Here is a 23,292-nt window from a genome sequence, read left to right on the forward strand (position 1 = left end):
ATCAGCTCCAGGTAGGACCCTTCTTTTTTTTTTATTTAAAGTGCGTCGCCTTTGTTATAGCTCCTGGGCGTTGCCCCCAGGTTGCCCTGTTGACTTGCTTGCCACTCCCCCGCAGCCGGGGGGCGGGGGGAGGGTGCTGGCGAACACTTGTCACCGCCTCGTGGGCCCGGGGTGGGGGGAGTGAGTCCCGGGGGGGGGAGGTCCACCCAAGTCGCAGGCTTGGGGGGGGCCCTTTCCCTTGGGGCACGGGAGGCGGGGGGGTCTGGTCAGGTCAGGCGCGTTAACGTTGTGCGCCGCCACCCATTCCGGGTGGGAGAAGCGTTTCCACCTGACCAGATAGTGTAGAGTTCCTCGTTGCTTGCGGGAGTCGAGTATGTCCCTTATCTCGAAGTGGTGTTGCCCGTCGATCATCACCGGTGAGGGCTGTGGCGTGCTTGGGTGCCATCGAGAGGTGGTTGCCGGTTTCAGGAGGCTGGTGTGGAACACCGGGTGGAGTCTCCGTAGGTTGTGTGGCAGGTCCAAGCGTATTGCTACCGGGTTCACTATTTGGGTGACTCGGAACGGCCCGATGTACTTAGGCCCCAGTTTTTTCGAGGGTTGGGGTGACTTCAGGAACTTGGTGGATAGGTAGGCCATATCCCCCGCTTGGAACGTCGGTTGTTGGCGCCGGTGCTTGTCGGCCTGCTCTTTGTAGGCTGCCTGTGCATCCTTCAGCGCCGCCGTGATTATTGGCCATGATTCCGCGATCTTCCGTCCCCAGTCGCTAGCGTCCACCTGGGGTTCCGGGGGTTGAGGTAGCTCCGGTATGGGGACGAAGTCGCGCCCCGAGACTACTTCGAACGGAGTTTTCCCCGTGCTCGTGTGGACGGCGTTGTTGTATGCGACTTCGGCGAACGGGAGCAGTTCAGCCCAGTCGTCTTGGTGATAGTTAGTATATGAGCGTATGAATTGCTCTAAGGTGGCATTAAGAACCTCTGTGGCTCCGTCCGTCTGGGGGTGCCAGGCCGTAGATAGGGCCTGTTGGGTCCCCGTCAGCTTTAGGAAGGCCCGCCAGAATTTGGAGGTGAACTGTGTGCCCCTGTCGGTCACCACACGTGCGGGACATCCGTGTAGCCTGTACACGTGGATGAGGAAGAGTTTGGCTAGCTGTTGTGCGGATGGGACCGACGTGCAGGGGATGAAGTGGGCCTGCTTTGAGAAGTAGTCCTTCACCACCCAAATGGCCGTTTTCTTCTGGCTGGGTGGGAGGTCCACTATAAAATCCATAGAGATTTCCTCCCATGGGCGGGAGGGTTCTGCCACTCGTTGTAATAGCCCCGCGGGTTTGCCTGGTGCCCGTTTGGCCCTAGCGCACATTGGGCAGGACGCTACGTATGCTTTTACGTCTCGCCTGAGCACGGGCCACCAGAATTGACGCCGTGTTAGGTGTAGGGTCTTGAGGAACCCAAAGTGTCCCGCTTGTTTGGCGTCGTGTGACCTATGCAAGATCGCCTGGCGTTGCGAGTCCGGGACATAGATTCTGCCTTCCCCCCATGCCAGGTCCTGTGCCATCGTTACCTTGTCGGGGTTTGCCAGGAACCAGGGGTCGGTTTTGAGGGCGGCGGCGAGGTCCGTGCGCATTCCCCCTGGTAGTTGCGGTTGGCTTCTTCTGGTCGCAGGTTGTCCCGCCATCGGCTGCGCCGTAGAGTCGAGCTGCCTCCGAGCGCCGCTTCGGGTGGTCACGGCCATCCCCAGTTGCGAGGCGGATAGGACTGTCCCAATGGTGTCTGGGGCGGGCTCTTCGTCTTGGGGCAGTCGGGAGAGGGCGTCGGCCAGGAAGTTCTTTTTGCCCGGCATGAACTTCAGCTGGAAATTAAAGCGGCTGAAGAATTGGGCCCATCGGACCTGTTTTGGGCTAAGGCGTCTGGGCGTTCGTAGGGCCTCGAGGTTCCGGTGGTCGGTCCAGACCTCGAATGGTTGGGTGGCTCCCTCGAGTAGGTGTCGCCATGTCTCTAGCGCCGATTTTACTGCGAAGGCTTCTTTCTCCCAGACGTGCCATCGCCTTTCTGTCTCGGAGAACTTCCTTGACAGGTAGGCGCATGGTTTCAGGAGTCCCGTGGGGTCCTTTTGGAGCAGGATGGCCCCCAGGGAGAAGTCTGAGGCGTCGGCTTGGACCACGAATGGCCGTTCTGGGTCCGGGTGCGTGAGGATTGGCTCTGTGGTGAACAGCGCTTTCAGCTTGTTGAATGCGGTCTGGCACGCGGGAGTCCAATTCAACACTGTGCCCGGGTTCTTGGCGCGTCGGGTGTCCCCCACCCCTTTGGTTTTGAGGAGGTCCGTTAGGGGGAGGGCTATCTCTGCGAACCCCCGGGCGAATGACCTGTAAAAATTCGCGAATCCGAGGAAGCTCTGGAGTTGGCGTCTGTTGCGGGGGCGCTCCCAGTTTAGCACCGCCTCGACTTTTGCGGGGTCCATTTCTATGCCGTCCCCGGAGATTCGGTACCCCAGGTAGTCTAGGCGCGCTTTGTGAAACTCGCACTTTGTAGGCTTGGCATAGAGCTGCGCCCCTCTGAGCTTGTCGAGGACTTGCCTGACTAGGGTCACATGTTCCTCGTGCGTTTTTGTGTAAATAAGGACGTCGTCGATGTAGACCAGGACCCCTTTGAACAGATGTTCATGTAGTACCTCATTGATGAGCTGCATGAACACCCCAGGGGCCCCCGCGAGTCCGAAGGGCAGCACTTTGTACTGGAAGGCGCCTAGGGGGCAGTTGAACGCAGTCTTCCATTCGTCCCCCTCCCTGATTCGGATGCGATAGTACGCCTCGCGAAGGTCCAATTTGGAAAAGACTTTGCCCGTGGACAGGTGGGCGAGCATGTCCTTCACCAGGGGTAAGGGGTATTTGTTGGACAGGGAAGCCGCGTTTAGGCCCCGGTAGTCGGTGCAGAGCCGTAGGGTGCCGTCTTTCTTCTCCCGGAATAAGACGGGGGCTCCGACCGGTGAGCATGCTGGCTCTATGAATCCCCTGTCTAGGTTTTTATCGATGAACTCCCGGAGGGTTGCCATCTCCTTCGGGGTCATCGAGTAGATCTTTGGTCTAGGTAAGGGGACGTCGGGCAGTAGGTCGATCCGGCAATCCGTCTTGCGGTGGGGGGGTAGTTGGTCAGCTTCCGCCTCTCCGAAGACCTCGGAGAAGTCGGCGTATTGTTCCGGTAGGTCTGCTGTGGTAGCGGCGTTGTCCTGTGTAGTCGCCTCCGCTCGTCCTACAGTGGGGTTGGTTCTGCCCGCTGGAACTGGTGCCCGATACTCGCCGTCGCCAAATGTGAAGGTGCGGGTCTCCCAGTCGATGCGCGGGTTGTTTGTCGCGAGCCATGGCATCCCCAGGACTGCAATGGGCCGTCCGATGTGAGTGATGACGAACGATGTGCGTTCGGTGTGAGTGCCCATTTGCAGGGTGACCGGCTCGGTTTGCAGCGTGGCTGGTTTCCCTCCCGCTGTAGAGCCGTCCAGCTGGTGGAATGCCAACGGCGTGGGGAGGGGGAAGCAGCGGAGGTCGAGTTTGGCGACTAGGTCGGGGTGGATGAGGTTTTTTGAGCACCCCGAGTCCACTAGTGCCGCGGCCATGGTGGCTCCGTTGCCGGCAGAGAGTTTGATTGCCGCCATTATTACGGGGCTTTCATCGTTCCGTCGAGGTGGTCCGCGCTGCTGTCCCACCGCCTGCCTCGCAACGCGTTTCAGGGCAGGCGGGGAGCTTTTCCCGCCGGCTGGTCGGGGTCTACGTTATCCTCTTCCCCCCAGTAGGCGTCCCAGCCTTCCTCTGGTGTCGCTGTGGCCACGGTCATTCGGCGGTGAGGGGGCGGCCCCAGGTTGGGTGGTTTGGGGCTAATTTTCGGGGTGGGTTTGGGCGCACTGGTCGGCGGTCGGTTGGCGAAGCAATCCACCATCTTGTGCCCTAGTTTGCCACACTTCCCGCAGGGCTCCCGATTGAATTTCTTTTTTGGGTATATGGGGCCGGCCATCCCCACGTGTGGTGCGGGTACCTTTTTGCCGGCATAGTTTGTGTCTTCCGTGGTTGTCATGAGGAAGGTGCGGTGCGTGTGTTCGGCTTTCCCCGCGAGGTGGATCCACCCGTGTAGCGTTTCTGGGTCGTCGCGGTAGAGGGCCCATTGGAGAATGTCGCGATTGAGCCCCCTTTTGAACATTTCCAGCAGGGTGGTCTCGGACCAGTCGCTGACCTTCCCCGCGAGGGCTTTGAACTCCAGGGCGTAGTCTGGGACCGTGTGTGTGCCCTGTTTAAGTCTTTGGAGTGCGCTTTTCGCCCTTACTTTGGCTAGGGGGTCTTCGAAGTAGTTTTTCATCTCATTGATGAAGGCAGGGAAGGTGGCGAGGGCGGGGGAGCTGGACTCGTACAGTTGGACGTACCAGTCCGCCGCCCTGTCTTGTAGTTTGATCGCCACGGCGGCGATCTTGTCGGCTTCTGAGTCGTAGGAGTGTCCGTGCCTCCCCATGAACTCCCTGGCGTTCGTTACGAAGAACGAGAGTTTCATGGGGTTCCCATCAAAGAAGATGGGGAAGTCCTTTGGGGCCCGGGCGTTTTGCGCGGCCCTGCCTCTCGCTTCCCGGCCTGTGGTGTCGTCCGCCTGGGCCGTCTGCTGACCCTCCGCTGGCCCGTGGGGGTTCGGTGCTTCGCTCGGGGGGTGGGCCTGTGCGGGGACGTCGTTGGGTGGCGCGGGGGGCATAAGCGACTGGAGCATGGTCCGGAGTTCCGTCAGTTGGGCCCGCATGGCCGCGAGTTCAGCTCGTGCCTCCTCGTCCACGGCCCGCGCCGCCGCTGGGGCCGGTTCCGTCGGTGCGTCGGCGGGGGTGGGTTGCCGGCGGGGTTCATCCTCCCTCTGCCGCTGGTCCGCTTCCTCCGCCGTCTGCTGGGTGTCTCCATCGTCCTCCTCCGTGTTGACCGCCGTTGGGCTGTCGCTCCACGCCCGTTGCTGGGGTGCGATGTGGGGCGCGGGGTCCTCCGCTGGTTTCGGAAGGCATGTTGCTCCCTCCCGCAGTCGGGTTGCCTCCGTCGCCATCTCCCCTTGGGGTTGGAGCTGAGGCTCGGGTTGGGTGGGGTGGGCGTCCATGGCTCCGGGAGTCCGCGGTGCCTCTGGCCTTGGTCGGTCCTCCTCTGTCTCTTGCCGTGCGGCTCGCCCTCCTTGCCCGCGTCGCTCCGGCTTCATCTTGCTGGTCTTCTCGCCGTCTATTCCTCCCGCGGCTCGTTGTCGTCCGGTGGGGCTCGGCGAGGCTGAGTTTATGACTCTCAGCTTTATGTCGTGCGCTGCCTGCCTCTGAATAATGCTCAGACACTGGTTCGATGGATCAGGCTCTGGTTTATTCACAGCGCAGTTACAGCGTCGGAAGAAAAAAGATGAGAGTGACAGGAGCGCGCCGGTGCGGGGTTTAAATACCCCGCGCCGGTCAGCGCCCCCTCACTCGCGGTCACGTCGCCCCCCTTTGTCCAATACGTTGCCCTGCCGGTGGGTGAGGGGTTGTGAGGCCCCGCTGGCGTTCCGGGATCGCCCATCATCGGGTTTTCTATTCATCCGGTGATTGCTGTCAGCTGGGCGATCTCCGTTGTATTGGCGCTGATGGCTTGGGTGTGCTCCGTGATCCGTTTAGTTATTGTTTGTTGGCCGTTAGTCGTTGTGAGTTGATGGCTACTTATCTTGAGCCCCTTCTCCTATTTCCTTGCTATTGTCATGTGTGCCATTGCGCTGATGACTTCAGCTCAACGGCACTCATGACACTCCATCGCCGGCTCCGAGGGGAAGGGGCCAGGCACGGGACTTTCCCCCAGCTCTCTGTGGTTCCACTCCGGTGGTAGTTACCCCGGCTCGTCCACCGGTTGGGGCGCCTCCGGTTGGCGGGGTAGCTAAGGACTTTCCAGTGAAGTTTGATGGCGACCCCACAAACTTGTCATTCTTCCTTACCAACGCGACGAATTATATGCACCAATATGGACATTGTTTTACCTCGGAAGGGGCTAAAATCACGGCTATTGCCACAAAACGGAAGGGCAGAGCTGCTGACTGGTATGTACAGTTATCCGAGTCAAGAGCCCCAGCGCTGGCTGCCTTCGATACCTTTGTAGCCGCTTTGAAATGGTATTTTGAGGATCCCCTTGCTAAGGAAAGGGCTAAAGACGCTCTGAAGGAACTGGTTCAGGGACAGAAGTTGGTTGCTGATTATGCCCTAGAATTCAAAGTTTTGGCAGGGAAAGTTCCTGAATGGTCGGAGGCTACCTTGATCGATAGATTTAAGGATGGCCTCAATCGGGAGGTGTTACGATGGGCGCTGTGCAGAGACGATCCAGACTCACTGCATGATTGGATCTGTCTTTCCAGGAAGGCTGAGCGTGCCCAGCGCACCTTTATGCAAGCTACAAAGGGAGACAAGCCCCCCTCCAGTGGGAAGGGGCCGAGGATACAGTCTGGCTCAAGCTGGGATGAGGAAAGGCAGCGCCGTTTCACCCGGGGCCAGTGCATCAAGTGTGGCAAAACGGGTCACCACGCAGTGGAATGTCAAAGAGCTAAGACGGCGGATCGCCCCTCTAAACCAACACAAAAGGCACCACAAAAGGCACCTAACCCTCCTCGCCGGCTGGCGGGGGCGCTGGTGACCGCGGACGAAGAGGATGATGTCTACCTTGCAGGAGACGCTTTGGCCACCCTGGAGCAGCTGGCGGGAAACACCTTCCACCTGCCTTAAACAGCGCCGCTGGGCAGGTGGTGGAGAATGGGCACGATACCAACATGGTGAGTGCTGATTGCCCCATCCTAGCTGTAAAGATCCAGTTGGGCTGCCGATCCAAGACCGTCGATGTCTGGGCTTTGGTTGATTCAGGGTGTTCCAGATGTTTGATCCATCCTGACCTGGTTGATGCATTGGACTTGCCCTGCTTCCCTCTCCCTAAACCGCTGATTTTTCAGCAGCTCGATGGTTCCACGGTGGGTGGGGGTCCGGCCACCCAGTTTACTGGGGAGGTTACATTGCGAATGGGCACGCACATCGAACTGATCCAGTTCATAGTTACCCCAGTGGGCAATCCTTTGGTTGTTTTAGGGATCCCCTGGCTAACCGGGCACAACCCATACATTAATTGGAAAACCCGTACTCTAACGTTTGAGGATGGGTTCTACCAAGCTCCCATTGTGGGGAGATCCCTCACTTTGGCTGCGGGGAGGGCTGAAATTGTCGGCTCTCGAGCTCCCGCTTCCCCCATGGAGGGTGTCAGGGCAGCCTCGCCTCAAATAAAACACGGACTCACTTAGAGGGTCTAAGGATTTCCAGCTTTATTGAAACGGAATGCGTGCAGAGAAAAAGACAGGAATCCTTATGTGTTGACAGGGTGCCCTGTTTATACTTCGTTGGCGGATGTTGTGCTTCTCCACCCTCGAGCCAGGACCGGATGGGTGCTTGGGACTGTGATGCGTCAGCTGATGGGCAATTCTGGCGATCTCCTTTGTCTCCCTGCCTTCGTCTGGACCAGGTGCATGCCCTGGGGAATTGGGATGGCGTTCCCCCGATCCTCTGATGGGTGTTGAGTCCGGTCCGAGGGGCGCTCCCCTTGTGTTGGAGATTCCTCTATGGATATGGGTGCTTGAGGGATAAGTGAGTGCATCCCCTGGGGAAATGGGAAGGCGTTCCCCCTATCTCTTGATGGGTGCCCATTCTGGTCTAGGAGCTTTTCTATTATGTTTGTGATCCCCTTCTGGATATGGGTGCTTGGGGGATATGTGAGTGATTAAGGGATTACGCTTATCCCTTCCTCTTACCTAATGTGCATGTTCCCCGTTGTGATGCACAAATGTCTTGCAACGGGGAACATGACATGCTGCCCCGCAAAGAAAATCTTAAGGTGCTGGTTTAGATGGGTATGTTTCATGGAAGTTCCTTACTAGCCGTTTAGCTGAGACATGTTGAGCTTGGACCCACTCTGGGTGTGGGAAATGCCTCCATTTGACAAGGTATTGTATTATGCCCCTTTGCCTCCTGGAGTCGAGTATTTCTTGTATCTCAAAATGTTGTTGCCCATCTATCATTATGGGTGGGGGGCGGGGGGGTGGTTCTGTGTGCCATTTTGAAAGGGTGGCTGGTTTCAGGAGGGCACAGTGGAAAACTGGGTGTATGCGCCGTAGATTGTGGGGTAAGTCCAGTTTGAATGTGACTGGGTTAATAATCTCTGTGATGGGGAATGGACCAATAAATTTGGGTGCCAGTTTCTTGGAGGGCTGTGGTGATTTGATGAACTTAGTGGAGAGGTAGACCCTATCTCCCACTTTGTAGTTCGGTTGCGCCGCCCTGTGATTATCTGCAAACTTCTTGTATCTTGCTTGCGCATCAGCCAGGGCTAGTTGGATGATGGGCCAAACCGTGCCCAGTTGGGCTGCCCAGTCATCTGGAGAACAGGGTGGGGTGTCTGGTTGGGGCAGTTCCGGGACTGGCACAAAGTCTCTGCCATAAACCACCTTGAATGGTGTGTGACCTGTGCTTTGGTGTACCGCGTTGTTGTAGGCCACCTCTGCAAAAGGGAGCAGGTCCACCCAATTGTCTTGTTGGTAATTAATGAACGCCCGCAGGAACTGCTCCAGGGTGGAGTTGAGGATCTACGTAGAGCCGTCTGTGTGGGGGTGCCAAGCTGTTGACAGTGCTTGCTTTGTGCCAATGAGGTTTAGGAATTCTTTCCAGAACCTAGAGGTAAATTGTGTGCCCCTATCTGTCACCAAACGGTAGGGGGCACCGTGGATTTTGTAGATATGGGTGAGGAACAGGCGTGCCAGCTGTCGCGCAGAGGGGATGGATGCGCAGGGTATGAAGTGTGCTTGTTTGGAAAAATAGTCTTTTACCACCCAGATGACAGTTTTCCTTTGGCTGGGTGGCAGGTCAACTATAAAGTCCATGGAAATCTCCTCCCAGGGACGGGAGGGGCTTGCTACTTTCTGCAGCAGTCCTTGGGGTTTCCCCACCTTCCGTTTTGACCGTGCACATGTGGGGCAGGCCGTGACGTAGTCCCTGACATCTTTTCTTAGGGTAGGCCACCAGAATTGCCTCCTAATTAAGTGTAGGGTTTTAACGAACCCAAAATGTCCAGCCGTCTTATTTGTGGGAGCGGTTTAAATGATTCTGGCACGTATAGGGTTTTTTGTCTCCAGGCAAGCCCGTTCGTAAGAGATACATGGTGTTGGTTGTTTTGTAACCATGTATCTTTCTCGAGGGCTTTAACGAGTCTTTGTTGCCAGTCCTGTGAAATTGACCTGCGTCTCCCTCCGTTTGCCAGTGGTTGCACTGAGGCGCATTGGGTTTTAGTCTGGCTGCGTGTGACAGCAGGGCAGCCCAGCTGTGTGTCTGTCCACACAGTCCCCACAATGTCCGGTGCCTGGCCAGCATCCTGAGGTCATTGGGAAAGGGCATCCGCCAGGAAGTTCTTTCTCCCTGGGATGAACTTAAGTTTGAAATTAAATCTGCTAAAGAATTGCGCCCAGCGTACTTGCTTTGGACTGAGGCGTTTTGAGGTGCTGAAAGCCTCCAGGTTTTTGTGGTCAGTCCAGACCTCGAAGGGGCAGGAGGCCCCTTCCAGGAGGTGCCTCCATGTTTCCAGGGCTGCCTTGACCGCGAACGCCTCCTTTTCCCACACGTGCCATCTCCGTTCTGTTTCCGAGAACTTGTGGGAGAGGTACGCGCAGGGCTTCAGCTGATTGTCAAAATCGCACTGAAGGAGGAGCACTCCTATAGAAAAATCTGAGGCATCTACTTGCACGACAAAGGGTCTGGTGAGGTCGGGATGCTGCAGTACTGGCTCTGCCGTGAAGAGGCTTTTGAGGTGTTCAAAAGCCATTTGACAATCAGCTGTCCAGTTTAGCAGCGCCCCCGGGTTTTGTGATTTTCGGGTGTCTCCCAGGCCCTTTGTCCGGAGTAGGTTGGTCAGTGGCAGCACAATTTCCGCTAGCCCTTGGATGAAACCCCTATAGAAGTTAGTGAACCCAAGGAAACTTTGAAGTTGCCTCCTCGTGCATGGGCGCTCCCACGCCAGTATGGCCTGGACCTTGCTAGGGTCCATTTCGATCCCCCTTGCTGAGATCCGATAGCCAAGGTAGTCGATTTGCTCCTTGTGAAACTCACACTTGGAGAGCTTGGCATATAGCTCTGCCTTGCGGAGTTTCGTGAGCACTGTCTTTACGAGGCGCTTGTGCTCGGCTGCGTTCTCAGAATAAATCAAGACATCATCAAGGTAAACAAGCACCCCCTTAAACAAGTGGTCATGCAAGACCTCATTAATTAGCTGCATGAACACGCTCGGTGCCCCAGCCAACCCAAAAGGCAGAACTCGGTATTGGAACGACCCCAGTGGGCAGTTGAAAGCCGTCTTCCATTCGTCCCCTTCCTTTATTCGTATCCGGAAGTAGGCTTCTCTGAGGTCTAATTTTGTGAATATTTTGCCTTTTGCAAGGTGGGCCAGAATGTCCTTTATTATTGGCAGGGGATATTTATTTGAAATTGACGCGGCATTGAGCCCGCAGTAATCTGTACAGAGCCGGAGGGACCCGTCTTTCTTCTCCCGGAAGAGAACTGGGGCCCCGACTGGCGAGTTAGCTGGCTCGATAAACCCCCGTGCCAAATTCTTGTCGATGAAGTCCCTTAAAGCTGCCAACTCCCTCTGCGTCATAGCATAAATTTTAGGCTTTGGTAAAGTTGTCCCCGGGATCAGTTCGATGGTGCAGTCTGTTTTCCTGTGGGGGGGGGGAGTTTGTCAGCCTCCTTTTCACCGAAAATGTCGGCAAAGTCTGCATATCTGGCTTGCAGGCCCTCTGGGGTTGCTGCCTCCAGGTGCATTGAGGTCGTTGTTGCCCTCCCCATTGCAGCGCGGGGAACCCGATCCCCTGTGGGTGCTCGGTAACGACCCACCGAAAAGGTGATCTCTCTGGTCATCCAATTTATTTGGGGGTTGTGATGCACAAGCCACGGGATCCCTAAGATGAGTAGAGGTTGACCCACCGGTGCCACGATGAAGGGAAGGCTTTCCTCGTGGTCGCCGAGCCTCATCGCAACTTTGTCCGCGTATTGGGTGACCGGGCCCCCTCCCGCTGCTGATCCATCCAACTGCATGAACACCAAATGGTGCTGAAGTGGATAGCAGCGGAGGTTAAGCGCGGCCACCAGGTCCGGGTGCATGAGGCATTTCGAGCAACCCGAGTCAATCAGCGCCCAAACCTTCTCTGTTTTCCCCCCGTGGGCCAGGGTGACTCTCACATATAGGGTAGGACAGTTCTCACTCACCCCAAAGTCGTTGCGCCCTTTGTTGTGCTCCACCTGTCTTTTGGCGCTCTTTAAGGCAGGTGGCTGGCGTTTCCCGCCGGTTCGTCGCTTCCGCTTTCCTCGTCATCGGTGACGTCAGGGAATTCCCTTGCCGAGGTTTCCCCCTTCGCGGCTGGCCTTTTCTTTAGTATTGGGGTTGGTTTGTTAGGAACCTTTCCTGGGCTGTCTCTTGTTTTTGCTTTCGGGCAAGCTGCCGCCTTGTGGTTCGCTTCTCCACACTTGAAGCACTGCCCCTGGGCAAACCGGCGCTCTCGTTCCTCCCCCCGGGGTCGGGGCGCCTGTGTCACTGGAGCGCTGCCGGATTGGGGTCCTCTGGCTGTTGCTGCGGGTTGTAGGGACCTCTGGACGTGCCGAAAGGTTTCTTGCGTGTTCTCCGCCTTTCCTGCGAGCCAAATCCATTCTCGGAGGCTGGTGGGGTCATCCCGGTTTAGCTCCCATCTTAAGATGGTTAAATTAAGCCCCTCCTTGAACTTTTCCATGAGGGTGGATTGTGACCAGTCCTGCACTTTGCCCGCAAGCGCTTGGAACTCGCTGGCGTAGGCAGCCACGGAGCACTGTCCTTGCCTGATTTCCCGTAGTGCTCTCTTCACCGTTTCAGTCTCGAGGGGGTCTCAGAAATGGGAGTCCAGGGCACTGAGGAACGCGTCCACATGCTTGAGCTGCCTGGCATAGATGGACGTACCAGTCAGCCGCCCTCCCCCTGAGTCTGTTTGCAATAGCGTTGATCTTTCCCTGTTCCGTCCGGAAGCAGGGTCCGTATTCGGCCATGTAGTTCCTCGCGTTGATCAGGAAGAACGACAACGTGGTTGGGTCACCGTTGAATCTTGCTGCGAGGTCTCTCACTCCCATCGCGGGTGGGCTCCAGGGCACCTCCGGACACGTGGCTGTTCTCCCCTCCGGTAGAAAGCTGTAGTCCCGATGTAGGGATTCCCTCAACCCGGCTCCGGGTGGCGCCGGCTCCGCATCCACTCGTCTCCAGCCTCTCCCCAGCTGACGCCCTGCAGAAGGGGGGGGGAACCCTCTCCCAGGCAACCCTGTGCGGTGTGCTCCAGCGTGGTCGGCTCCCTCCTCCCGTGCTGCACCCTGTCGCTGCAGCCTCCATGCTTCGGGATCAAGCGGGGGTGGGGATGAGCTTCTGGTGCTCCGTTCACACTCACCCCGGTCGCTGCCTCCACGCTCCAGCGCTAGTTCCACAAGTAGCCGCTCGATCCTTGCCAGGCGCGCTTCCGTTGCTCCGCAGCACGCGTTCTCCGGGGTGCCTCTCGCGGCTTGCCCGCTCCGCCGGCGATCTCCGCTGCTCGCTGTGGGTGCGTGCCATTGCTCCCACGCCGCTCCGACCATCACAGGCAGGGATTCCCACATTGCGTCGAGGGTGACCCATTCCGCTAGCGACTCACCGGTGGTCACCCAGGTAATGTTGCAGCTCGGTTCCTCTCCCGTTGGGCATCTGTTGGCTCTTTCCGCAGGGTTGGGGGTGCTGTCGCCGGTCCCTGGGCCGCCGCCGCATTGCACCGGGTGTCGCCTCATCGCTGCGTTTTTCCCTCACAGAAAAAGTCTGGAAAGGTGCTAGCGAGGAAAAAAATTTGGGGGGGATTCCCGTCTTTATGTCAGGGCAGCCTCGCCTCGAATAAAACACGGACTCACTTAGAGGGTCTAAGGATTTCCAGCTTTATTGAAACGGAATGCGTGCAGAGAAAAAGACGGGAATCCTTATGTGTTGACAGGGTGCCCTGTTTATACTTTGTTGGCGGATGTTGTGCTTCTCCACCCTCGAGCCAGGACCGGATGGGTGCTTGGGACTGTGATGCGTCAGCTGATGGGCAATTCCGGCGATCTCCTTTGTCTCCCTGCCTTCGTCCGGACCAGGTGCATGCCCTGGGGAATTGGGATGGCGTTCCCCCGATCCTCTGATGGGTGTTGAGTCCAGTCCGAGGGGCGCTCCCCTTGTGTTGGAGATTCCTCTATGGATATGGGTGCTTGAGGGATAAGTGAGTGCATCCCCTGGGGAAATGGGAAGGCATTCCCCCTATCTCTTGATGGGTGCCCATTCTGGTCTAGGAGCTTTTCTATTATGTTTGTGATCCCCTTCTGGATATGGGTGCTTGGGGGATATGTGAGTGATTAAGGGATTACGCTTATCCCTTCCTCTTACCTAATGTGCATGTTCCCCGTTGTGATGCACAAATGCCTTGCAACGGGGAACATGACATGCTGCCCCGCAAAGAAAATCTTAAGGTGCTGGTTTAGATGGGTATGTTTCATGGAAGTTCCTTACTAGCCGTTTAGCTGAGACATGTTGAGCTTGGACCCACTCTGGGTGTGGGAAATGCCTCCATTTGACAAGGTATTGTATTATGCCCCTTTGCCTCCTGGAGTCGAGTATTTCTTGTATCTCAAAATGTTGTTGCCCATCTATCATTATGGGTGGGGGGCGGGGGGGTGGTTCTGTGTGCCATTTTGAAAGGGTGGCTGGTTTCAGGAGGGCACAGTGGAAAACTGGGTGTATGCGCCGTAGATTGTGGGGTAAGTCCAGTTTGAATGTGACTGGGTTAATAATCTCTGTGATGGGGAATGGACCAATAAATTTGGGTGCCAGTTTCTTGGAGGGCTGTGGTGATTTGATGAACTTAGTGGAGAGGTAGACCCTATCTCCCACTTTGTAGTTCGGTTGCGCCGCCCTGTGATTATCTGCAAACTTCTTGTATCTTGCTTGCGCATCAGCCAGGGCTAGTTGGATGATGGGCCAAACCGTGCCCAGTTGGGCTGCCCAGTCATCTGGAGAACAGGGTGGGGTGTCTGGTTGGGGCAGTTCCGGGACTGGCACAAAGTCTCTGCCATAAACCACCTTGAATGGTGTGTGACCTGTGCTTTGGTGTACCGCGTTGTTGTAGGCCACCTCTGCAAAAGGGAGCAGGTCCACCCAATTGTCTTGTTGGTAATTAATGAACGCCCGCAGGAACTGCTCCAGGGTGGAGTTGAGGATCTACGTAGAGCCGTCTGTGTGGGGGTGCCAAGCTGTTGACAGTGCTTGCTTTGTGCCAATGAGGTTTAGGAATTCTTTCCAGAACCTAGAGGTAAATTGTGTGCCCCTATCTGTCACCAAACGGTAGGGGGCACCGTGGATTTTGTAGATATGGGTGAGGAACAGGCGTGCCAGCTGTCGCGCAGAGGGGATGGATGCGCAGGGTATGAAGTGTGCTTGTTTGGAAAAATAGTCTTTTACCACCCAGATGACAGTTTTCCTTTGGCTGGGTGGCAGGTCAACTATAAAGTCCATGGAAATCTCCTCCCAGGGACGGGAGGGGCTTGCTACTTTCTGCAGCAGTCCTTGGGGTTTCCCCACCTTCCGTTTTGACCGTGCACATGTGGGGCAGGCCGTGACGTAGTCCCTGACATCTTTTCTTAGGGTAGGCCACCAGAATTGCCTCCTAATTAAGTGTAGGGTTTTAACGAACCCAAAATGTCCAGCCGTCTTATTTGTGGGAGCGGTTTAAATGATTCTGGCACGTATAGGGTTTTTTGTCTCCAGGCAAGCCCGTTCGTAAGAGATACATGGTGTTGGTTGTTTTGTAACCATGTATCTTTCTCGAGGGCTTTAACGAGTCTTTGTTGCCAGTCCTGTGAAATTGACCTGCGTCTCCCTCCGTTTGCCAGTGGTTGCACTGAGGCGCATTGGGTTTTAGTCTGGCTGCGTGTGACAGCAGGGCAGCCCAGCTGTGTGTCTGTCCACACAGTCCCCACAATGTCCGGTGCCTGGCCAGCATCCTGAGGTCATTGGGAAAGGGCATCCGCCAGGAAGTTCTTTCTCCCTGGGATGAACTTAAGTTTGAAATTAAATCTGCTAAAGAATTGCGCCCAGCGTACTTGCTTTGGACTGAGGCGTTTTGAGGTGCTGAAAGCCTCCAGGTTTTTGTGGTCAGTCCAGACCTCGAAGGGGCAGGAGGCCCCTTCCAGGAGGTGCCTCCATGTTTCCAGGGCTGCCTTGACCGCGAACGCCTCCTTTTCCCACACGTGCCATCTCCGTTCTGTTTCCGAGAACTTGTGGGAGAGGTACGCGCAGGGCTTCAGCTGATTGTCAAAATCGCACTGAAGGAGGAGCACTCCTATAGAAAAATCTGAGGCATCTACTTGCACGACAAAGGGTCTGGTGAGGTCGGGATGCTGCAGTACTGGCTCTGCCGTGAAGAGGCTTTTGAGGTGTTCAAAAGCCATTTGACAATCAGCTGTCCAGTTTAGCAGCGCCCCCGGGTTTTGTGATTTTCGGGTGTCTCCCAGGCCCTTTGTCCGGAGTAGGTTGGTCAGTGGCAGCACAATTTCCGCTAGCCCTTGGATGAAACCCCTATAGAAGTTAGTGAACCCAAGGAAACTTTGAAGTTGCCTCCTCGTGCATGGGCGCTCCCACGCCAGTATGGCCTGGACCTTGCTAGGGTCCATTTCGATCCCCCTTGCTGAGATCCGATAGCCAAGGTAGTCGATTTGCTCCTTGTGAAACTCACACTTGGAGAGCTTGGCATATAGCTCTGCCTTGCGGAGTTTCGTGAGCACTGTCTTTACGAGGCGCTTGTGCTCGGCTGCGTTCTCAGAATAAATCAAGACATCATCAAGGTAAACAAGCACCCCCTTAAACAAGTGGTCATGCAAGACCTCATTAATTAGCTGCATGAACACGCTCGGTGCCCCAGCCAACCCAAAAGGCAGAACTCGGTATTGGAACGACCCCAGTGGGCAGTTGAAAGCCGTCTTCCATTCGTCCCCTTCCTTTATTCGTATCCGGAAGTAGGCTTCTCTGAGGTCTAATTTTGTGAATATTTTGCCTTTTGCAAGGTGGGCCAGAATGTCCTTTATTATTGGCAGGGGATATTTATTTGAAATTGACGCGGCATTGAGCCCGCAGTAATCTGTACAGAGCCGGAGGGACCCGTCTTTCTTCTCCCGGAAGAGAACTGGGGCCCCGACTGGCGAGTTAGCTGGCTCGATAAACCCCCGTGCCAAATTCTTGTCGATGAAGTCCCTTAAAGCTGCCAACTCCCTCTGCGTCATAGCATAAATTTTAGGCTTTGGTAAAGTTGCCCCCGGGATCAGTTCGATGGTGCAGTCTGTTTTCCTGTGGGGGGGGGGGAGTTTGTCAGCCTCCTTTTCACCGAAAATGTCGGCAAAGTCTGCATATCTGGCTTGCAGGCCCTCTGGGGTTGCTGCCTCCAGGTGCATTGAGGTCGTTGTTGCCCTCCCCATTGCAGCGCGGGGAACCCGATCCCCTGTGGGTGCTCGGTAACGACCCACCGAAAAGGTGATCTCTCTGGTCATCCAATTTATTTGGGGGTTGTGATGCACAAGCCACGGGATCCCTAAGATGAGTAGAGGTTGACCCACCGGTGCCACGATGAAGGGAAGGCTTTCCTCGTGGTCGCCGAGCCTCATCGCAACTTTGTCCGCGTATTGGGTGACCGGGCCCCCTCCCGCTGCTGATCCATCCAACTGCATGAACACCAAATGGTGCTGAAGTGGATAGCAGCGGAGGTTAAGCGCGGCCACCAGGTCCGGGTGCATGAGGCATTTCGAGCAACCCGAGTCAATCAGCGCCCAAACCTTCTCTGTTTTCCCCCCGTGGGCCAGGGTGACTCTCACATATAGGGTAGGACAGTTCTCACTCACCCCAAAGTCGTTGCGCCCTTTGTTGTGCTCCACCTGTCTTTTGGCGCTCTTTAAGGCAGGTGGCTGGCGTTTCCCGCCGGTTCGTCGCTTCCGCTTTCCTCGTCATCGGTGACGTCAGGGAATTCCCTTGCCGAGGTTTCCCCCTTCGCGGCTGGCCTTTTCTTTAGTATTGGGGTTGGTTTGTTAGGAACCTTTCCTGGGCTGTCTCTTGTTTTTGCTTTCGGGCAAGCTGCCGCCTTGTGGTTCGCTTCTCCACACTTGAAGCACTGCCCCTGGGCAAACCGGCGCTCTCGTTCCTCCCCCCGGGGTCGGGGCGCCTGTGTCACTGGAGCGCTGCCGGATTGGGGTCCTCTGGCTGTTGCTGCGGGTTGTAGGGACCTCTGGACGTGCCGAAAGGTTTCTTGCGTGTTCTCCGCCTTTCCTGCGAGCCAAATCCATTCTCGGAGGCTGGTGGGGTCATCCCGGTTTAGCTCCCATCTTAAGATGGTTAAATTAAGCCCCTCCTTGAACTTTTCCATGAGGGTGGATTGTGACCAGTCCTGCACTTTGCCCGCAAGCGCTTGGAACTCGCTGGCGTAGGCAGCCACGGAGCACTGTCCTTGCCTGATTTCCCGTAGTGCTCTCTTCACCGTTTCAGTCTCGAGGGGGTCTCAGAAATGGGAGTCCAGGGCACTGAGGAACGCGTCCACATGCTTGAGCTGCCTGGCATAGATGGACGTACCAGTCAGCCGCCCTCCCCCTGAGTCTGTTTGCAATAGCGTTGATCTTTCCCTGTTCCGTCCGGAAGCAGGGTCCGTATTCGGCCATGTAGTTCCTCGCGTTGATCAGGAAGAACGACAACGTGGTTGGGTCACCGTTGAATCTTGCTGCGAGGTCTCTCACTCCCATCGCGGGTGGGCTCCAGGGCACCTCCAGACACGTGGCTGTTCTCCCCTCCGGTAGAAAGCTGTAGTCCCGATGTAGGGATTCCCTCAACCCGGCTCCGGGTGGCGCCGGCTCCGCATCCACTCGTCTCCAGCCTCTCCCCAGCTGACGCCCTGCAGAAGGGGGGGGGGAACCCTCTCCCAGGCAACCCTGTGCGGTGTGCTCCAGCGTGGTCGGCTCCCTCCTCCCGTGCTGCACCCTGTCGCTGCAGCCTCCATGCTTCGGGATCAAGCGGGGGTGGGGATGAGCTTCTGGTGCTCCGTTCACACTCACCCCGGTCGCTGCCTCCACGCTCCAGCGCTAGTTCCACAAGTAGCCGCTCGATCCTTGCCAGGCGCGCTTCCGTTGCTCCGCAGCACGCGTTCTCCGGGGTGCCTCTCGCGGCTTGCCCGCTCCGCCGGCGATCTCCGCTGCTCGCTGTGGGTGCGTGCCATTGCTCCCACGCCGCTCCGACCATCACGGGCAGGGATTCCCACATTGCGTCGAGGGTGACCCATTCCGCTAGCGACTCACCGGTGGTCACCCAGGTAATGTTGCAGCTCGGTTCCTCTCCCGTTGGGCATCTGTTGGCTCTTTCCGCAGGGTTGGGGGTGCTGTCGCCGGTCCCTGGGCCGCCGCCGCATTGCACCGGGTGTCGCCTCATCGCTGCGTTTTTCCCTCACAGAAAAAGTCTGGAAAGGTGCTAGCGAGGAAAAAAATTTGGGGGGGATTCCCATCTTTATGTCAGGGCAGCCTCGCCTCGAATAAAACACGGACTCACTTAGAGGGTCTAAGGATTTCCAGCTTTATTGAAACGGAATGCGTGCAGAGAAAAAGACGGGAATCCTTATGTGTTGACAGGGTGCCCTGTTTATACTTTGTTGGCGGATGTTGTGCTTCTCCACCCTCGAGCCAGGACCGGATGGGTGCTTGGGACTGTGATGCGTCAGCTGATGGGCAATTCCGGCGATCTCCTTTGTCTCCCTGCCTTCGTCCGGACCAGGTGCATGCCCTGGGGAATTGGGATGGCGTTCCCCCGATCCTCTGATGGGTGTTGAGTCCAGTCCGAGGGGCGCTCCCCTTGTGTTGGAGATTCCTCTATGGATATGGGTGCTTGAGGGATAAGTGAGTGCATCCCCTGGGGAAATGGGAAGGCATTCCCCCTATCTCTTGATGGGTGCCCATTCTGGTCTAGGAGCTTTTCTATTATGTTTGTGATCCCCTTCTGGATATGGGTGCTTGGGGGATATGTGAGTGATTAAGGGATTACGCTTATCCCTTCCTCTTACCTAATGTGCATGTTCCCCGTTGTGATGCACAAATGCCTTGCAACGGGAAACATGACAGAGGGACTGCCGGCAAGGTACTCGGACTTTGCTGACATCTTCGGGGAGGAGGAGGCTGACCAGTTACCCCCCCATCGCAAGACTGACTGTGCCATTGAACTTCTTCCAGACGTTCCCTTGCCCAAGCCGAAGATTTATCCTATGACCAAGAAAGAACTGGAGGCATTATGGGAGTTCATTGATAAAAACCTGGCTAGGGGTTTCATTGAACCGGCAAACTCCCCGGTTGGGGCTCCCATTTTATTCTGTGAGAAAAAGGATGGCACCCTAAGACTGTGCACAGACTATCGTGGGTTAAATTCCACCTCCCTCTCGAACAAGTACCCTCTGCCTCTCGTAAAAGACATGTTAGCTCATTTGTCCACTGGTAGAATTTTTTCCAAGCTTGACCTTCGCAACGCATACTATCGCATTCGCATTCGGGAGGGGGATGAATGGAAAACGGCTTTTAATTGCCCCTTGGGTTCGTTTCAATATAAGGTTCTTCCTTTTGGCCTTGCAGGAGCCTCAGGGGTTTTCATGCAGCTGATCAATGAGGTGTTACATGAACATTTGTTTAAGGGGGTTTTGGTTTATTTCGATGATGTCCTCATCTATACTAAGACTGAGAAGGAGCACGAGAGGCTGGTTAAAACAGGTTCTCACCAAGCTCAGGAAAGCTAAACTTTATGCTAAGCTTTCTAAGTGTGAATTCCATAAGTCTTGCTTAGATTACTTGGGCTACAGGATTTCTGACAAAGGCATTGAAATGGATCCTGTGAAGGTTCAGGCGGTTCTCAGCTGGGAGCGCCCACGCACCTGCTGCCAACTTCAAAGTTTTTTGGGGTTCGCTAACTTTTACAGGTCCTTTGTCCAGGGGTTCGCGGAGATTGCTCTGCCCCTGACTGATTTGTTGCACACCAAAGGGGTCAAGGAGACACGCAAAGTGAAAAACCCGGGGGCCGTGCTCAATTGGACTCCTGCCTGTCAGGCAGCTTTTGATCAGTTGAAAGCTCTTTTCACCCTGACAAGGTTTCGCTTGAGCACGACCTGGCTTGGGTGGGGGGGGCGTTTATACATGCCTGACTCTCAGCGAGCTGCAATACTTGCCCATTCTCATGACAGCAAGCAAGCTGGTCATTTTGGTTTTCTCAAGTCCCTCCATTTGGTCCGGCGACAGTTTTGGTGGCCCTCATTGAGGAAGGATGTCAAGGCTTCTGTCGCTTCCTGCCCTGTCTGCGCTATGTCTAAGCGACCATCAGGTAAACCCCAGGGGCTTTTGCAGCCTGTGGCTGACCCTTCTCACCCTTGGGATGAAATGTCCATGGATTTTATTGTTGACTTGCCCCCCAGTCAAAAGAAAACTGTCATTTGGGTGGTCAAGGACTATTTTTCTAAGCAAGCCCATTTTGTTCCCTGTGCATCCATTCCGACGGCACAGCAGCTGGCCAGACTCTTTTTGGTACATGTGTACTGCCCACGTGGCTGCCCCTCGTTTGGTGACCGATAGGGGCACACAATTTACCTCATGATTTTGGCAGGCTTTTTTGAAGCTGATTGGCACCGAACAGGCATTGTCCACCTCTTGGCATCCCCAGACTGATGGATCTACTGAGGTCCTTAATGCCACCCTGGAGCAATTTCTCCAATCTTACATCAATTATCACCAGGATGACTGGGTTGATTTGCTCCCTTTCGCTGAGGTTGCTTACAACAATGCGATGCACCAAAGCACTGGTCAGACCCCCTTTCGGGTTGTTTCGGGTCGGGATTTTGTTCCCATCCCTGAGTTTCCCCAACCTCCTGCCCTGGCTGTGGTGGCCTGTGATTGGGGTTCTAGGCTCGCTGATTCCTGGCCCATCATTAAGACTGCTCTCAATGAAGCTCAGGCTTCCTATAAGCTCCACGCTGACAGGCACCGGTGCCGGCAGCCGTCTTTTCGCGTTGGGGACTTGGTCTATCTCTCTACCAGATTTATCAAGTCTCCTCAGCCCTCCAAGAAGCTGGCCCCTAAGTTTATTGGCCCCTTTACTGTTACTGGTATTGTGAATCCTGTCACTGTCCGTTTGGATCTGCCTCATAATTTGAAGCGTTTACACCCTGTTTTTCACTGCAGCTTGCTCAAGCCTGCCCATGGCTCCTCTCATTGGCATTCATGGCCTCCTCCCCCTCCGCCTGTCATGATTGATGGACAGCAGCACTTCGAGGTCAAGGAGGTTCTCAACTCTCGCAGGCTTCAGGGGTCTCTTCAATATTTAGTTCGCTGGAAGCATTTTCCTCATCCTGAATGGGTCGCTGCACGCGATGTCCTGGCCCCTGATTTGGTTTGCAATTTTCTTGTTGTCTATCCTTCCAAGCCTTCTGCATAGTTTTTGTCGGGGGGGCGGTATGTCATGATCACCGTTGTGATGTTTGCTACATCATAATGGTTCGCATGCCAGAGTGTTGATGCGCGTTCCTGGCTGGGAGGGTGCTGCTGATAAACCTTGTATGGGGAGATGTGTGGGGCTGTGCCAGGAAGGAATGTGTTTGAGTTATCTCTTAAATGTCAAGGTCTTTTTGCCCATTGATCAGCAGAGTTCGTTAGGAGCACCTGGGAATGTGGGATTGTACTGTATGTAAGGGGGTGGGTGGGACGTTGTTGGAAATGGAGCTATTTAGTTTGAGTTTAGGCGCGCTTTTCTCATTCTCAGCTTTCTCTCTGTTTGCACCTTATTCTAAATAAAACCAGACCTTAAACTTTGATTTTGAGTCTGAGCATTTTATTTGGGTTAAGGCAATCATTACACCAGAGTTTGCAAGGTTGGTGTCTGCCAAACCCAGCCACAATGGGAGGTGGTAGAGGGGTTGCCACCCCAATATCAGGACTTTGCGGATGTCTTGGGGAAAATGGAAGCAGATCAATTACCTCATCAAAAAACTGACTCTGTAATCAAATTGGACCCTAATGCTAAATTGCCTAAACCAAAAATTTACTCTATGACTCAGAAAGAATTAGAGGCATTGAGAGAGTTCATTGATAAGAACTTGGCACGGGGGTTCATAGAGCTCGCCAATTCACCAGTGGGGGGCCCTGTGCTGTTTCACACAAAAAAGGATGGCACTTTAAGACTCTGTACTGATTACTGGGGCATCAATGCCATTTCAACCACAAACAAGTACCCTCTCCCCTTGATGAAGGACATGTTGGCTCATTTGTCCAAAGGCAAAATCTTCTCTAAATTAGATCTACGGGAGGCATATTTTCGCATATGCATAAGAGAAGGGGATGAGTGGAAAACTACTTTCAACTGCCCCTTGGGGCCTTTCCATTACAAAATTCTCCCATTTGGATTGTCTGGGGCTCCTGGTGTCTTTATGCAATTGATCAATGAAGTGCTGCATGACTATCTGTTCAAAGGGGTTCTGGTGTATTTGGACAACGTGCTTATTTGCACTGAAACAGAGGAGGAACATGTTCAACTCCTGAAAAAAGTCTTAGGCAAGCAGCAGGAGGCTAAGTTGTATGCAAAATTGTCTAAGTGTGAGTTTCACAAGACTCAGCTTGATTACCCGGGTTATCAAGTGTCCGTGAAGGGAACTGGGATGGATCCAGCTAAGGTGCAGGTGGTTCTGGCCTGGGAACGCCCACGTACCAGGCGGCAATTACAAAGTTTTTTTGAATAGGCAGTCATTACACTGGATGGGTCCCAGCCCCTCTCCCTGTCCCCCCTCCAGCTCCTCCCACTGCAAGTCCTGCTGAAGACTCTGCTGCAGGTGAAGGTCATTCTGTTCATCAATGGTAGGTGCAGGGAGGGGCCACCTGGGGAAGTTCTGACTGAAGGGGCTGGGGCAGGCAGGAAGCTGGGAGCTTGATCCTTTGCATTTGGGTGGGTGGGCTGCAGGAAGGAAGGAAGGGAGGAAAGAGCAAAGAATTGTGAGGTCGGCCTCTGCGCAGGGCAAGGAGGATCCTTAGTGACAAAGACTCAAGCTCGGGAGCCAAGGCAACCCTCTTCCCCAAAGATCACACTGCTCCTTTCCCTTTAGAAAAATAAGACTTTAATCCTTGCCTGGACCAGAAACTGAGGACGCAGCTGCTCTT

The 23,292-nt window shown here is 55.3% G+C and overlaps 1 protein-coding gene across 1 annotated transcript in view; it reads left to right on the forward strand.

The window, feature by feature from the left end:
• The window catches only part of PLTP (phospholipid transfer protein), a 55,751-nt gene extending 32,657 nt beyond the window's left edge, over positions 1-23,094 (forward strand). The window contains exon 13 of the mRNA XM_063296794.1: positions 22,929-23,094. Coding sequence (XP_063152864.1) covers positions 22,929-23,066 — 138 coding nt within the window. The 3' untranslated portion in view covers positions 23,067-23,094. The remainder of the gene's footprint in view (positions 1-22,928) is intronic.
• The last annotated feature ends 198 nt before the right edge of the window (positions 23,095-23,292 follow it).

Source organism: Candoia aspera, chromosome 3 (assembly GCF_035149785.1).
Source record: "Candoia aspera isolate rCanAsp1 chromosome 3, rCanAsp1.hap2, whole genome shotgun sequence".
NCBI classification, from domain to species: Eukaryota; Metazoa; Chordata; class Lepidosauria; order Squamata; family Boidae; genus Candoia; species Candoia aspera.